The 15,704-nt window shown below is 33.2% G+C and overlaps 2 protein-coding genes and 1 long non-coding RNA gene across 3 annotated transcripts; all 3 read left to right on the top strand.

The window, feature by feature from the left end:
• Nucleotides 1-3,804: 3,804 nt before the first annotated feature.
• Nucleotides 3,805-6,261, top strand: LOC109184453. The gene is made up of 3 exons (XM_019334454.1): nucleotides 3,805-5,365; nucleotides 5,478-5,679; nucleotides 5,889-6,261. The coding sequence occupies exons 1-3, from the start codon at nucleotides 3,805-3,807 to the stop codon at nucleotides 6,259-6,261; spliced, it is 2,136 nt and encodes a 711-aa protein (XP_019189999.1).
• Nucleotides 6,262-6,367: 106 nt separating this feature from the next.
• Nucleotides 6,368-8,484, top strand: LOC109184561. Its single transcript, XR_002054816.1, has 5 exons — nucleotides 6,368-6,397; nucleotides 6,469-6,763; nucleotides 6,883-6,934; nucleotides 8,002-8,053; nucleotides 8,393-8,484. It is a non-coding gene; the product is annotated as an uncharacterized LOC109184561 (long non-coding RNA).
• Nucleotides 8,485-9,896: 1,412 nt separating this feature from the next.
• LOC109184454 (UDP-glycosyltransferase 78D2-like) lies at nucleotides 9,897-10,499 on the top strand. The gene has a single exon (XM_019334455.1). It carries the CDS (start codon nucleotides 9,930-9,932, stop codon nucleotides 10,497-10,499), a length of 570 nt encoding a protein of 189 aa, XP_019190000.1. The 5' UTR covers nucleotides 9,897-9,929.
• Nucleotides 10,500-15,704: the final 5,205 nt, after the last annotated feature.

A 15,704-nucleotide genomic window follows, 5' to 3' on the forward strand; every position in this document is an offset into this window, starting at 1 on the left:
AATACATAATACAGTATACGATAATATACAATCCATTACGTCGGTTTGATATAAACAAAGTGTTGTGCCGTTGAAAGGGCAGTCATGGCCACCGATGTAGGAGACACCGTAGCAGCGTTAGATATGGTTCGCTCATAAGAAACAATGGCAAAGCCATCAGGAATGGATGTCATGAGAAAACATAGATTAATAATACCATATGAATGATTGTATTTTTTGATAAAAATAATACGTAGTACAATACACGATGATATACAATACATTATATAAGATGATGAAACTTAACAAAACTAGGATTGTAGAGTCCTAACAAGAATAAACGATTTAAAGAGTTGAAGTAAGAAAATGATTTCATGTATCTACATGAAAAGGGCACGGTCTTATTTTTCATAGCAAGAATGGTGAGATGGTATCTATTAGTAAACTCTCTGCGTCATGGTCAGTTGATATAGAAAAAAAAAATATAAGTGAAATAATCAATGATAAATAGATAAATCATGTAGTATACTAGTATTCATACCATTGAACCACAACAACACCACAACTACAACTACAGAATAAATAAATATTTCCGAAACAAGATTAGTTTACAAAAATTAAATTGCCAAAAAATATTTCTGACCATCCTCTAAAGGTGGTCGGAATTACCGACCACTTAGTGAATGTGGTCGGAAACTCCGACCACTTTAACCATCCGTCGCAAAAATGAAAAAAATTACTTTTTCCAACCAATTTTTTGGGTGGTCGGAAAAGAGGTCGGAAAAACGGTAATTTCCAGCCGTGTTAATTTATATCCTTAACTCCCATCAAGACACAAATATAACAATGAAATAAGTAATTTAGGTCTTTAATTACAAATATCAACAACATAGAACACAATTACAAAATAAGATATAAAATCCAAATATATATTTCATTAAGGAAATTAAGAATAAGGCATATAGGTCCATAAACACTTTTATACCCAAAAATTCCAAAGAAAAGCTTAGCCAACCATAGCTAGCATAGTCTCAACAACAATAATATCAAGGAGGATACAAATAAACTTAAAGTAAAGAAGAGAGGAAGAGATCAGATTCTCCCAAATATGTCTTCCAAACTTCTTTCTTTCAACTTGTTGGTAGCTTTTGATCCTCCCATATTCCTTTCAAAGCTTTTGCAATGGTTCTTCTTCTTCCAAAGTGTGGAGATCCTTCCTTTTTCCTTTGGAATGTGAAAAATCACCTCTCTTCGCTCCATTTGTCTTCACAAAACTTTTCTTAATTTGTGCCTTAGTGGATTTGGAGGAACCATTTTATTCCAGACATGTTTTAGTGCTAAAAAACAGCAAAAATTAACCAATGATAAATCTTAATATTATCAATTAAAATATTAAACATCTTTTTTTTTTTTTTTTTTTTTTTTTTTTTTTTTTTTTTTTTTAACTACAAGTTTGCTCTGTAATGTATAATATATTAATTAAGTGAATTTCTGCAGTGCAAGTTTAACTAGGCTTGCTAAGAGTTTTGGTCAGACTAAGTGAATAAAATTTTGTGTAGTTTACTTACACTACAAGAAAAATCACTTTTAACGACAAAAAATTAGTGACGGGTAGAGAAACCCCTCACGAAATGTAATATTTGCATAGCTTTTGTGAGGGTTAAAAATTACTCTAATTAAAGGTGTATGATTTAGTGACAAACTTTTAATTTTTTACTTATTCTAAAATTTTACTCTCACTAATGATATGGAAGATATTCTTACTCTCACTATTGATGTCTAGATTTTTTTTTTTTTTTCACTAAAATCCATTTCCCACCAATTTTTTTCTTTTTCGCTCTTCTTAGACATAAGCTTTTACAGCCACAAAAATTCATCTCTCTCTTTCCACTCACCTGCGATTCACTACCAGCTCTCACCTACCATCTCTCCATCTCTCTCTTTCTCTTCAATTTCTACTTCTTATCTCTCTCTTTCTATTCACTCTCTACTTCCAGATAGAAGATTTCTCATCCAACCCAGGGATCTATTGTTTTATGCAGTAGTGCAATGTAGCTGAAAAAGGTAAATCCCTCTTGATCCATTTTAGTAATTAACAATACAAATATGAGCTTGTGCTGAAGGATTTCATTTTCTCAGAAACTGTGAGTGACTTTGGATTTTTTCTCAGCATCACCACGTATCTATAAGGTAAATTTTTTTTTTTTTTTGCAATATTTCTCCATTATCTTTGTAATTTCTTCTCATTGCTGCTATACCCATTAGTTTGCTGAAATTTTAATTATGTTAGTCAATCACTCAAGCTTTAGATAGATTTTTCTTCTTCTTCTTCTTCAAAAAAAAAAAGCTCCAGGGAGTTTTTTTTACCAACATCTTGAATGGGTGTTTACAAAACCTTCAAGATTCTGTCAAAAAAAAAAAACAAATATATATATATATATATAATCTGGGTGGATTCAAGAACTGTAAGAAAAATTTTAGGGTATATTGAAGTTGATGGCCCATCCTGCAAATTACACTGCCATAATCACTGTCAAAGAACCTTAATATGGGCATGTCCAGTAATCACAGTATTTTATCTTTCACTGCATCTATCTATCTATTTATCTCTGTACCTAAACTTATTGGGGTAGGAGTAATGTTTTATTTTTTTGGGAGGGGGGATTGTGTATGTATATGCAATAGTTTTGTGCTGTAAACATATATAGGATTATGATTTTTTAAACAAACAGTATTCTTATAGGTGGTGTAATGTTGGGCAACAATTTTTTTTTTTTTTTAAATTCCGGGAACCTGTGTTTTTGAGTTGTTAGAGGAGATAAAAATATCTTCCAAAATGAAGATCTTGATTCACATTTTTTATTCTCTGTTTCAACTTCATCGTGTTTGTTTTTGTTTTGTTTTTTTTTTTGTTTTTTTTTTCTTTTTTTTTTCATTTATAGAATAGTGTTTGTAGCTACACAAGGTTTTACAACCAACCTTTCTCCCTTCTCTTTCCACATCCCCTGCATTTTCACAATTTCTTAGGACATTTAATTTGGTAGAACTTGATGCATACAGTACACTCCAACAATGGTAAAGAAAATGCTTCGTTACCCTTCATCGGCCGTCTTTAATCATAAACAAATACCCACAATCAAGAAATCCTACTTTCAACCTTATTTTACCCATAACCCATTTTTCAGAAAAAAAAAATCCATTCTTTTTGTATTTTCTGTAGTACATCTATATAGCATCTGAAAAAGGAAGAGTTTTATTTTCTACCGATTTGATTTTTCATAACTCTTGTAGAAGTTTTCATTTATTAGTCTTTTTCTTGTATTTATGGCCTATGTCATTTTTTTCTTGTAGTCATGAACTTATCTAAGTTGAATTGGTAAATTTCATTAAAATATTAGGTGTTTCATGTTTGTTTAGTTTGTTTTTCTTAATTTCTTTTATTGTTTATGTCACCTTTGTTTTCTCTTTGAATATATTCTTGTTTTGGGTGAATTTTAAGAAGAAATTTCTAAGTTGCAATTATGTGTTCTGAATTTAAAAAGAATTTTTTAAATTACAATTATGTATTCTAAATCATTAAGTTCTTTATTTTCTTGTTTGTATCTTGTAAAATGAAAAATAATTCTTGGGAATTTGGTTGAAGAAAAGTAAATAAATTAAGAAAATTTGACTCTTGAAAATCATGTAGAGTTTGGCAGATTACATTATATTTTTTAGAATACTATGCATTATATATATAATGGATTTTATTGGTTAATAAACTGTCATTTTAAATTAAATTCAGGTTTCGATTTTTGCTGTATAGCTTTCATTATTTTGTTTATAATGGCACCTAGCAAGAAATGGATGAGTTTTTTCAATGATAGATTGAACGAACACTATAAAGATGGCGTTCAAAAGTTTTTGAATTATGCATTTCTCAAGACGGCTGAAGAGCATAAAATACGGTGTCCGTGTGTTAAGTGTAAGAATAGTGGTTATAGATCTCGTGAAGTGGTTGAAATGCATCTATATGTGTATGGAATTTCGCCAAATTATACATTTTGGTATCATCATGGTGAAAGGCGTGGTGAACCACAATCTGATAATGAAGAAGAAGAACACGAAAGTGAAAATGATGAGGAGATTCAAGAATTATTAGAAGATATATATCTTGAGTATTATAGTTTTGATAAGAGTGGATCTAATATTGGTACTTCAAATCACATTGAGCATGGAGAGGAACCAAATGAGGAAGCAAATGCATTTTACAAGATGTTAAAGGAATTTGAGCAACCAGCTTACCCAGGATGTAATACCTCTAAGTTATCGATCATTGTCAAATTGCTATATATCAAGAGCATTGGTCGATGGAGTAATGAATCATTTGACATGTTGCTACAAATGTTAAAAGACATACTTCCATCAGGATCATCTTTGCCAGAAACATATTATGATGCAAAAAATATCATTAGAGATCTTGGCCTTTCTTATGAAAAAATAGATGCATGTGTTAATAATTGTATGTTGTATTGGAAAGATGATGATGACTGTAGTTCATGCAAAATTTGTGGTGCTTCAAGATGGAAAGAAGATATTAATAGTGGAGAAATTAAAATTAAAAGTAATGGCAAAAAAGTATCATTGAAGACAATGCGATACTTTCCGTTAAAGCCAAGGCTTCAGAGATTATTCATGTCTAGGAATATAGCTTCTTTTATGAGATGGCATCATGACTCAAGAGTGGATGATGGAGTGATGAGACATCCGGCTGATTCTATGGCATGGAAATACTTTGATGAAATTCATAAAGATTTTTCTTTAGAGCCTCGTAATGTAAGACTTAGTCTTGCAAGTGATGGTTTCCAACCATTTAATCAATCCAAAACATCATACAGCATTTGGCCAGTAATACTCATTCCATACAATTTGCCTCCGTGCATGAAGGATTCCAATTTTATTCTATCAATGCTCATACCCGGTCCTGAGGGTCCTGGTGATGCAATTGACATCTATCTCAAACCTTTAATAGAAGAGTTAAAGGAGTTGTGGGAAGTAGGTGTTGACACATTTGATGCTTCAACTCGTCAGAACTTCAAATTGCATGCATCATTATTGTGGACTATTAATGATTTTCCAGCTTACGAGAATCTATCTGGTTGGAGTACTAAAGGTAAAATGGCATGTCCTTGCTGTAATAAAGAAACATGTTCTATGCGATTGGCCAATTGCAGCAAGCAATGCTATATGGGTCATCGTCGTTATCTTCCTAGCAACCACAAATGGAGGAAAGATAAAAGTTCATTTGACGGAACAAGAGAGTTGAGGCCACCACCAAAGTCACTTTCAGGAAGTGATATACTTGCTCAAGTTAGTGACCTTGAAGGAATCACATTGACTAAAGATGGTAGAAAAAAAAGTGAAAATATCACATGAGAAAAGGGGTGATAATTGGAATAAGAAAAGTCTATTTTTTGAACTTCCATATTGGAGCACCCTTTTATTGCGTCACAATTTAGATGTGATGCACATTGAGAAGAATATATGTGATAATGTTCTTGGGACAATTATGAACATAAAGGGGAAAAGCAAGGATCATGTTCAAGCACGCCTAGATTTAGAGGCCATGAAAATTAGACCAGAGTTGCATCCAATTCATAAAGGGGATAAACTTGAGTTGCCTATAGCATCATACACATTATCTAAGAATGAGAAACACTTGTTTTGCTTATTTTAAAGCAACTTAGAGTTCCAGATGGATTTTCATCAAATATTTCTCAATGTGTAAACATGAAAGAACATAAAATCTCAGGGTTAAAGAGTCATGATTGTCACGTTCTACTACAACATTTAATTCCTCTAGGAATACGTGGCCTCCTCCCTAGCTCAGTTTGTGAGCCCCTTATTGAGTTGTCCTTATTCTTTACTAGTCTATGTGCAAAGACATTGAGGGTTGATGAGCTAAGTCAAATTGAATCCCAGATTGCTTTAACATTGTGCAAGTTAGAGCAGGTATTTCTCCCTTCATTCTTTGATGTGATGGTGCACTTACCTGTGCATTTAGCTAATGAGGCCAAAATTGGTGGACCATTCCAATATAGATGGATGTACCCCATTGAGCGAATGTTATATGAGTTAAAGAAACTTATTCGCAATATGGCTCGTCCTGAAGGCTCGATAGCAGAAGGCTATATTGCAAAGGAGTGCATGACTCTATGCTCAAGATACTTGAAAAACATTAAAACAAAATTCAATAGACTTGAGAGAAATAATGATGGTGGTTTCCATACAATTGATGCTTAAAGCCTGAAATATCTGTATTTTCAAAATTTGGACGAGCATTAGGAACTGGTATTACTCGTAATCTTAGTGATGATGAGTGGCTACAAGCTCATTTTTATGTTCTAAAGAATTGTGATGAAGTTCAACCCTTTCTCAAGTAAGAAAACATCTTTTATGTCATTTGTTATCTTTACTTCATTTAAGTAACTAATTAGTGTTAAAATGCAGTGAGTTCTCTGAAAATCAAAATAACAATGTACCAGTAAATCTTGAAGTTGTTGAAAAACATTTTGGACAACAACGCCATGGTCATGTATATGGTTATGGGGGTGGAGTGAAGCGGAAAAACTTTAATGACAGTAAATCTACTTATATCAAAGAGCTAGAGGCTAAACTCTATGAAAAGGGTGAAGAAAATCGTGACCTTAAGAGGCGCATGGATATATTTGAAAGTAGGTTGATCCGAATAGAGAATGGAGATTCACCATCAGTTATAACTACAACCGGTGATGATATTCAACAGGTACATAAAGTTAATGGAGAGAAACCTTTAATTTTGCTTACTATATAGGAAATAATGTAACTAACTTATATTATTTTTTGAGTTCCTTACACAAAATGACTACAATTTTATCATTGCAGGGTGCTTAGAACTCAAGATACGAACATTGTTTCTTTTGACTTTAGTATTAAGGTAAAATAAACATTTCTATCACTTTTACCAGTATATCAATTTAATTAAGTTGTGGCTCTTGAAAAAATTATTGCTAGATGACTTGATGGATCTAGATGTGTATTATTATTATTATTATTATTATTATTATTATTATTATTATTATTATTATTATTATTATTATTATTATTATTATTATTATTATTATTATTATTATTATTATTATTATTATTATTATTATTATTATTATTATTATTATTGTTATTGTTATTGTTATTGTTGTTGTTGTTGTTGTTGTTGTTGTTGTTGTTGTTGTTGTTGTTGTTGTTGTTGTTGTTGTTATTGTTATTGTTATTGTTATTGTTATTGTTATTGTTATTGTTATTGTTATTGTTATTGTTATTGTTATTGTTATTGTTATTGTTATTGTTATTGTTATTGTTATTGTTATTGTTATTGTTATTGTTATTGTTATTGTTATTGTTATTGTTATTGTTATTGTTATTGTTATTGTTATTGTTATTATTTTATTATTATTATTATTATTATTATTATTATTATTATTATTATTATTATTATTATTATTATTATTATTATTATTATTATTATTATTATTATTATTATTATTATTATTATTATTATTATTATTATTATTGTTATGGTTTGTGTGCTCTTTGTGGGTGGCTCGAGGGTGACCATTGCTCTGGTTGTAAGCTCTGGGAACCCCTCTTGCAAAAATGTAGAGGTCTGCATGAGAGGGGTTGGTCTGGCTCCTGAGGGTGGAAGGTGGAGGGTAAAGATTGTATTGAATTCTATTCATGACTCTTAAGCATCGGTCCCACACTTTGTGTAGGGTAAGGATTGTAGTATGATTGAGTTGCATGTTGTGTGAGTTGTGTATGCTTGATTAAACAGCTTGGCAGCCGGATCTTGGTAGAGTAACTTGAGGTGTGAGTGCTTGCTGTTTGGTTTAGAGGATGGCACTTTGTTGATTTAACCAAGGAATTTTGGTAAAGGGGCAATTCTGGGGCACTATGTACAGACAACTTTTAAGAACTAATATTCTTATATTTTGCATTACAATGCAGGTTAATTCTAACACTGGTTATTATGTATAGAAACCGTGTGCTTTTGGATGATGTAAGTTCACTTCATTTGTTTAAATGAAATATGTATGTATATACATTAACTCTATATTGATGTGAAATATATGTTTCATTTAGTATGAGGATTGTAGTTAAAGTTTTATGAATGTCATTTAGCTTGAGTTGTGAGTTTTATATGAGAATATATAACTTGAATTGCGCAGATACATTTTTCTTGGCCCTTCATCTATGTTGTTGGGTTGATTGAATTGTGGGTTAAATGCTTCATTATACACATTTGATTGTGAAAGTGCATGCATGATATTTATTAACTGCAATTATTATATATGCAATTATACAGAGTATATCCTCACTGGCTATTTTTATCTATCAGGTGGCAAAGCTATTGATGAAAAAGAGCATACCTAACACCACATTGAAAGTAAACTCTTTTTGTATGAAGTACAGTAGATTGGACATTTTTTTGGGGGTTGCTTTTGTATAAACTAATCATGTCTATTTATACAGTCTCTCCTTTCAAAATAGCCAAAAGATACATTACTGTGGCTATTCATTTTAATTAGTTTCTTTGTTTATATATAGTCTTTACAAAGTTGTGCGAAATATTTCATTTTAGTGGTGATGATGAAATCTTTTAACATATTAATCGAGTTTAATTTGATTCCATTATGGTAAAAATTATATATGTTACCGATACAATATCTATAACTAGAACATAATGTAGATTAGCGATAAAAAACTGTATTACAAAAGTAAATATTTAATGAGAAGCAACAATATATATGTACCAAATTAGAAAGAAAAAAAAAACCTAGTTTTAGCTAGTGACGGTAAATTTAATATAATGAGGAAAAATTTGGTTAGTAAATAGTAATATTAATGACGGGATTCACCATCATTAAAAGAATATAATGAGGGGAAATTATGTTAGTGAGTAGTTATATTAGTGACGGGATTTTCTATCACAAAAAGAACATTTTAGTGACGGTAAATGCACTATCACTATATGCTTATTAATGATGGTATCATATCCCGTCATTATTTGGTTTTATCCTCGGAAGAAATAACGACGGGTCGTGACGGTAAATTTCCCGTCACTAAAAGTCTTTTATGATGGTTATTTAATTTTTAGTGACGGTTTCACCTCTCACTAATCAACTATTTTCTTGTAGTGTTACTGAGTGACGGAGTATATGTCTATTGATGAGCTATAGCATATATATTAGGAAAATTTGTAATTTATGTTCCTCCATAATATGTTAATTATCAATGTCACATCTGAATTATTAGTGGTGTAAATGTTACCCTTTAATTTTCAAAACGTTACATATATTGCCCCTACCATACTATATGAGAGGGGCAATATATTTACAATTTTGAAATACGAGGGGCAACATTTACACTACGGGAGGGCATTATATATACCATTTTAAAAATTAATGGACAACATTTAAACCACTAATAATTAAGGGATAACATTGATAATTAACATATTATGGAGATGTATAAATTACAATTTTCTCTATATATTATATAGTTCCATTGGTACTTGCACTGCATAATTAGCGCAAAATGCACTATCTAAGGTCCTGAGTTAAGTGTTGGACAAAATTCCAAAGGCAACACAAAGCATGAAGATGCCAACTATAATAGAGGTACATTTGATATATGAGAAAATTTCAATTTTGGTCACACGACTATAGGGGCTTTGTTAATTTCAGCACCTAACTTTCAAAAGTATCAATTTAGTACCTTGAGTATGTAATTTTTCTCAATTTTAGTCATTCCGGCCAATTTACTGATCAAATTCCACCGGAAAAATTAATAGGCACAAAACTGAGGGGCAGATAAGTCTTTTCCTGAGCACAAAACTTGTGTACAGCCGGAAAACCATTTCTCGCCGGAAAAAAATGGGCAGTTCAGAGTGCCATGTAGCGGTGCTAGCCTTCCCGTTCGCCACCCACGCGGCCCCTCTACTGAGCCTCGTGGAGCAGCTCTCCGCCGCCTTTCCAAGCGCACGGTTTTCTTTCTTCAACAATCACAACTCAAACTCCGGTCTGTTCAGAGGGCGGAACCCGAGCGCCGGGAACGTGAAGGCGTACGACGTGTGGGATGGGACTGTGGCAGGCGAGGCATTGGTCACCCACGAGGAGTTCATCATGGCGATGCCGGGTAATTACGTGAAGGCCATAGCGGAAGCGGAGGCGGAAACAGGGACCAAATTTGGGTGTTTCTTGACGGATGCGTTTCTGTGGTTCAGCGGTGACTTGGCGGCGGAAAGAGGCGGCGTTCCTTGGATCGTTCTTTGGACCGCCGGAGCTTGCTCAATTTCCGCTCACTTGTATACCGATTTTGTCCGTAGTTTAGTCGTCGCCACTCCAACCGCAAATGGTTTTCCGGCTGTACACAAGTTTTGTGCTCAGGAAAAGACTTATTTGCCCCTCAGTTTTGTGCCTATTAATTTTTCCGGTGGAATTTGATCAGTAAATTGGCCGGAATGACTAAAATTGAGAAAAATTACATACTCAAGGTACTAAATTGATACTTTTGAAAGTTAGGTGCTGAAATTAACAAAGCCCCTATAGTCGTGTGACCAAAATTGAAATTTTCTCTTTGATATATTTTTCGATCTTCTGCTACTTCAAGATTAGGTTATTCACACTTACATTAATTTTATATTATATTGTGTTTATATCTAACATCCTCAGCATTCCCAAGGTCCGAAATCATGACTTCTAGTTAATTAAATTAAAAAAAAAAAGAAGTTATATGTCATATATCTCATCCACACTCTATGAGTATATTAAATACTTTCATTAATTCATTTGCTCTTACATAATAATTTTTAAAATAACAAAATTAAATGAAAAATATAAATAAACCCAACCCTACATTTGGAAATGTGTATCAATCAAATGCAAATTAAAGTGGTCAAAATATATATTTCGATGATTATAATAAGATATTTATTAAATATTTAACATTGTATACTTACCCATTTGGGTAAAAAAAGGTAAAATACTTCTAGCTAGTGGCATATATGTTCTAAAAGTTGTCAATAACATTCAAAAAAAAAAAAAAAAGGCCAACAGTACAATTGACTACAACATATAACACTTGTAGTGACAATTGCAATCGCAAATGTCACTACAACTTTTTATATAATAAAAATCATTAATTCAATTAAATTCTCATTAAGGGACTATGTTATTTTTTATCCATGCTGTGGAAAAAATCTTCTCTCTAGAATCCCCTTAACTTTTGCCTCTATTTTTGTAAGTTGGCGCGATCCCAAATTCCCGCATATCTAGAATAAAAACAGTGGCGGAGTCATAGTGGGGTAACTACCCCCACTCACCTACCCCATATATATAGTATATACTAGTAAGTGTCCCGTGCGATGCAAAGACTATTATTAATTTAACAAATGAGAAAATTACACTTTTGATCCTATGAGTATATGGAGCGTGTTAATTTAGCTCCATGACTTTTAAAAGTAACAATTTAGTCCTTTAACTATGCTTTTTTTAAGCAGATTTGGTCCTTCCGGCCAAATCACCAGTGAAAATTGACCGGAAAAACTTAAACCTTTTTAAATTTTTTATTCATGATGGCAAAATAGTCTTTTTACGTAAGCTGCTTCTTCTTCTTCTTCGCGTTCATGAGCTACGGCTAACAGTTGCATCTGCTTCTAAGAAAGAACAACTCCAAGAATCGAAGCCCCAGGTTCAGAAGTAAGGTATGATTTTTATCCTCAGCTTTTTCTTCATGTCTACTGCACCTTTCTTGATTCATCTTCCCAGATCGCACGGTATAAAGCTCTATAAGAGATCTAAACTCCCAGAAATATTCTTCTCCATATTCTAGCCATAGCCATCCTCCCAATTCCAGCCACGACCAAAACATAATTGTAGTATTGCTTGTGGTCATGTGGATGATGGTTTATTTATAGTGTTGAAGTAGGTGTAGATGTTCTTGTAAATATTGATTCTGAATTTTAAATTTATCTCCAATCAATTAGTGTTAGAAACATAACATAATTATTGCAATGTTAATTCTCAATTATGGATGAACAATTATTACTCAAATCAATTTTGTAAATTACTCTCCTATCCACTAAAATCTTTTTGCTTATTATTCACTTTGGTTTTCTTTTCATCTTTATTTAATTATTATTTATGATGATTATGATTAGGGAAAATTTTTCCCTAATCATTTTGCTTTAATATATATATATATATATATATATATATATATATATATATATATATATATATATATATATATATATATATATATATATATATGTTGGAAAAAATAGCTTGAAATGACATAAAATGGCATTTTAAGTGGCTATTTTGTGGTACAATTATCAGGCGGGTCCACTTTCGATTTGGGTCGGGTCAAAGTGGATTCGGGTTCTTCGTAGTGAGACGAAGAGATTGATATATTGTACGCTCAAAATGGATAATGGGTGAATGAGATATTGATTCTCAAAGTAGACCCATTTGAGTTGGAAAATGAAGGGAAAAAGTGAACTTTTGTCCCACATTGGTTTGGGAAGAGGATTTGCCCCACTATTTATACATGAGCTCTTGTTAAGCTTATTGAATTGTATAGCATAGAGGCTCTCTCTTGTGTGCAAGGGAGTGCAAATTAAATCCCAAAACTTTGATATTCATTTTCTGACAAAGCCACGAAAGTTCGTGTTATTAGTGTGAGTTTCAGCCTAGTGGCCGAAACTATTGAAACTGCCAAGTTTCAAAGTTTCGGCCACGCTGGGAAAGTTTGCAAATGGATTGCAAATTGCAATTGCAATTCAAATTTCGGCCAGCTTGGCCGAAAGTTTGAAATTGCAATTCAAATTTCGGCCAGCTTGGCCGAAAGTTTGCAATTGCAAGATTCAGCCAAGTTGGCCGAAACTTTGCAAAGATGGCTGAAGTTGTACACAGTATACACGAACCAGAAAGGTCCTTTTTGTGACTGTTGGGATTTAATTCCAGCTGTTATGGGATTAATGACAATTTTAATTGTGAATTAACACCCATGTTTATGGTGGATGTTACAAGAAGTTGTAGGGATGCCCCTAAATGCCATAATAAAGGCTATTCACTCCTCAATCCCTATATAAGGAGGGGGTAGAGTGCAGCAGATTTTACAAGCATATAGTGACAAGAACACACAACACAAGAAGTGTTTTCTCTCCTCAAAAACTCTGCTTCTACTCCTTTCTTAAGCCGAACTGTGTTCAAGGCTTTGCTCTAGTTCGCCGGGTTCGTTCGTTTGGGTGCTCAAACGTCGAACCGTAGCGCGTTTTATCCTGGGAAACCTAGGCCACGGCGATCCAAGCACTTTTGGGAGGTGGCAAATAAGGTTTTAAGGAAAGAGTGGTCTCTTGACTCACACTAAAAACCCTTATCCAAACACGAGCCAATCTTTCCTTCTTTCGTTTTTGGATTATGCTTCTAAGCAAAAATCCTCCTATAATGTTATAGTTTGGTTGGAATTATAATCTGTGTATTATAAATTCCATTTGTTGATATGTATATATCTTTTCCGTAGATATTCATGCATATAACCATGGCGGTCTGATTTATATATATATATATATTTGTGTGTATATATATATATATATATTTCAGATATAATATATCGAATAATATTTTATATACTTTGTGTGTGTATATATAAATATTATTTTACGATATTAAATCGATTTTTGGTTCATTATCACCAACAATCTTAAAACCCTACTTATTTTGATAATGAACAAATCGGTGGAGTCCAAGAGTATTGGATCCGTGAATGTTGCCGGAGGTGCACATTCAAATGGTAGGAACGGCAACGATGTTGCACATTCCGTAATGCCGGTTGACGGCGGCAACATTGGAAATAATATTTCCATGGGAGTTGCAAAAACACACGATGGTGCTCCGGAGAACTTTGGTTCACGATTCGGTAGACCTGTGGCAAAAGGCACACAATTGTTACCTATTGTGTTGCCTAGTGGATCGGCTAAAAGCCATGAAGGATCCTATGATGGTGTAATGACTACATGGTCCGAGGACTATGGTAGTGTTACCAATGACTTCAACCGTAATCGAAGGAAACTCAAGCGGAAGCTTAGCTTTCAAGAAAATTACGAAAAAGAAGGAGAAATGCCACTACGAAGCGAACCGTCATCTTAGTGAAAAGGTTGAGGATAACTTCGCTATGTTTAAGACATGTGGATGGTTGGACGAGTGAGGTCACAACCGAGGTACCCCCGATGTGCGCTATGGACCACCCTTCGTGGAGTGGACGATTGGAAAATGGAACAAGGCACACGGGTTGAAGGATTACTACAAGATAGGAATAAGGAAATTAATTTCCAATGTAATTTTCCTATTTATTTATTTTGAATAAATGTTGTAGTATCCTTATGATACATTTTTTATTGTTGAATAAAAAATGAATTGTTCCATTGAGCTATTGAATCATAGTACATACGAATTATTTGATGAAATAATGGTGAATGTATGAAATGATTCAATATGGGTGCGTAATGCATCATGGAGCATTATGTGGAAAATGTTAAAATGGCGTAACGGCCGGAATTAAATGTAACAAGCGTGTTACATGTTGAAATCCCGCAACGAACTTCGGTTCAGGTTCATGTAGAACGATACGGATTTCAAGAATCAATTTGTCAAAAATTGGAATAACTATATAATCGTGAGCGTAACAGCTCAAGTGTTGAATATTTTAAATAATATTCTAACAACGATTATATGAGTTTGATTCAACTAGTCGGAAATTTGGTTGATTTGTTCTTGTTAATTGTGTTATAATTAACTTGATCAAAATTCCAAATTATACTAGTATGAAATATGATTTGAGACAACTTGTTGGGACGTCAAATTAAGCTTGAGCTTAATGGAAAATGCTAATTGAATTTGGCATTGTTGAAATGCTAATTGTGGTGCTTAATAGCACTGGACGTCCAAAATGTAGAATTAGCATTATGCAAGAGGCTAATTAAATTTAGCATTGCAAAAAGTGTTATGTGATTAACACGAAAGGGGGCTTGGCTAATTGTGTAATTAGCTAATAATCCTTGTGCTAGGTAGCACTGGAATTATAAATTTAAGCAACCAAATGTTGCTGTGAATTTATAATTTAAAGCAATAGAGATTGCTTGGGAATCGGCACGTTAGTTTGGGAGCAATGATTCGTGCTTGGTATAGCATGTTTCGTGCTTCACTACTAAGCACTGATTCGTGCTTCAATTTCGGAAGCACTGATTCGGGTTTGTGGCCTTTCGGTCAAAACCGAATGGATTCGTGAGGGCTAATCTGTTAGCACCTACGAGATGTGTTAGCGTGTAACACATGTTTATTCTTTAAAGAATAAAAAGGGAAAAACCAAATTAATCGTGGATTAATGCGGTTATGAACGATCGATGTGGTGAACGTGAAACACCTATTGGTGATTTCGGCGCAAGCGATGGTATTGTACTCGAGAGTACGGTACGGTATTCACCTCAATCGAACGTTTTTGCCGAACATAAATATCAAGACGTTGATATGTTCGGGTCTACCTCAAAGTATGTGAGGCGAGACAATTCTTTGGACAAGTGAGTACCTTTTAAATAAGGTTACCCGCATGAAATTCTTACGAATTGTGGGTACGTAGGAAGTTTCCTA

Source organism: Ipomoea nil, unplaced genomic scaffold (assembly GCF_001879475.1).
Source record: "Ipomoea nil cultivar Tokyo-kokei standard unplaced genomic scaffold, Asagao_1.1 scaffold1262, whole genome shotgun sequence".
In the NCBI taxonomy this organism is placed as follows: Eukaryota; Viridiplantae; Streptophyta; class Magnoliopsida; order Solanales; family Convolvulaceae; genus Ipomoea; species Ipomoea nil.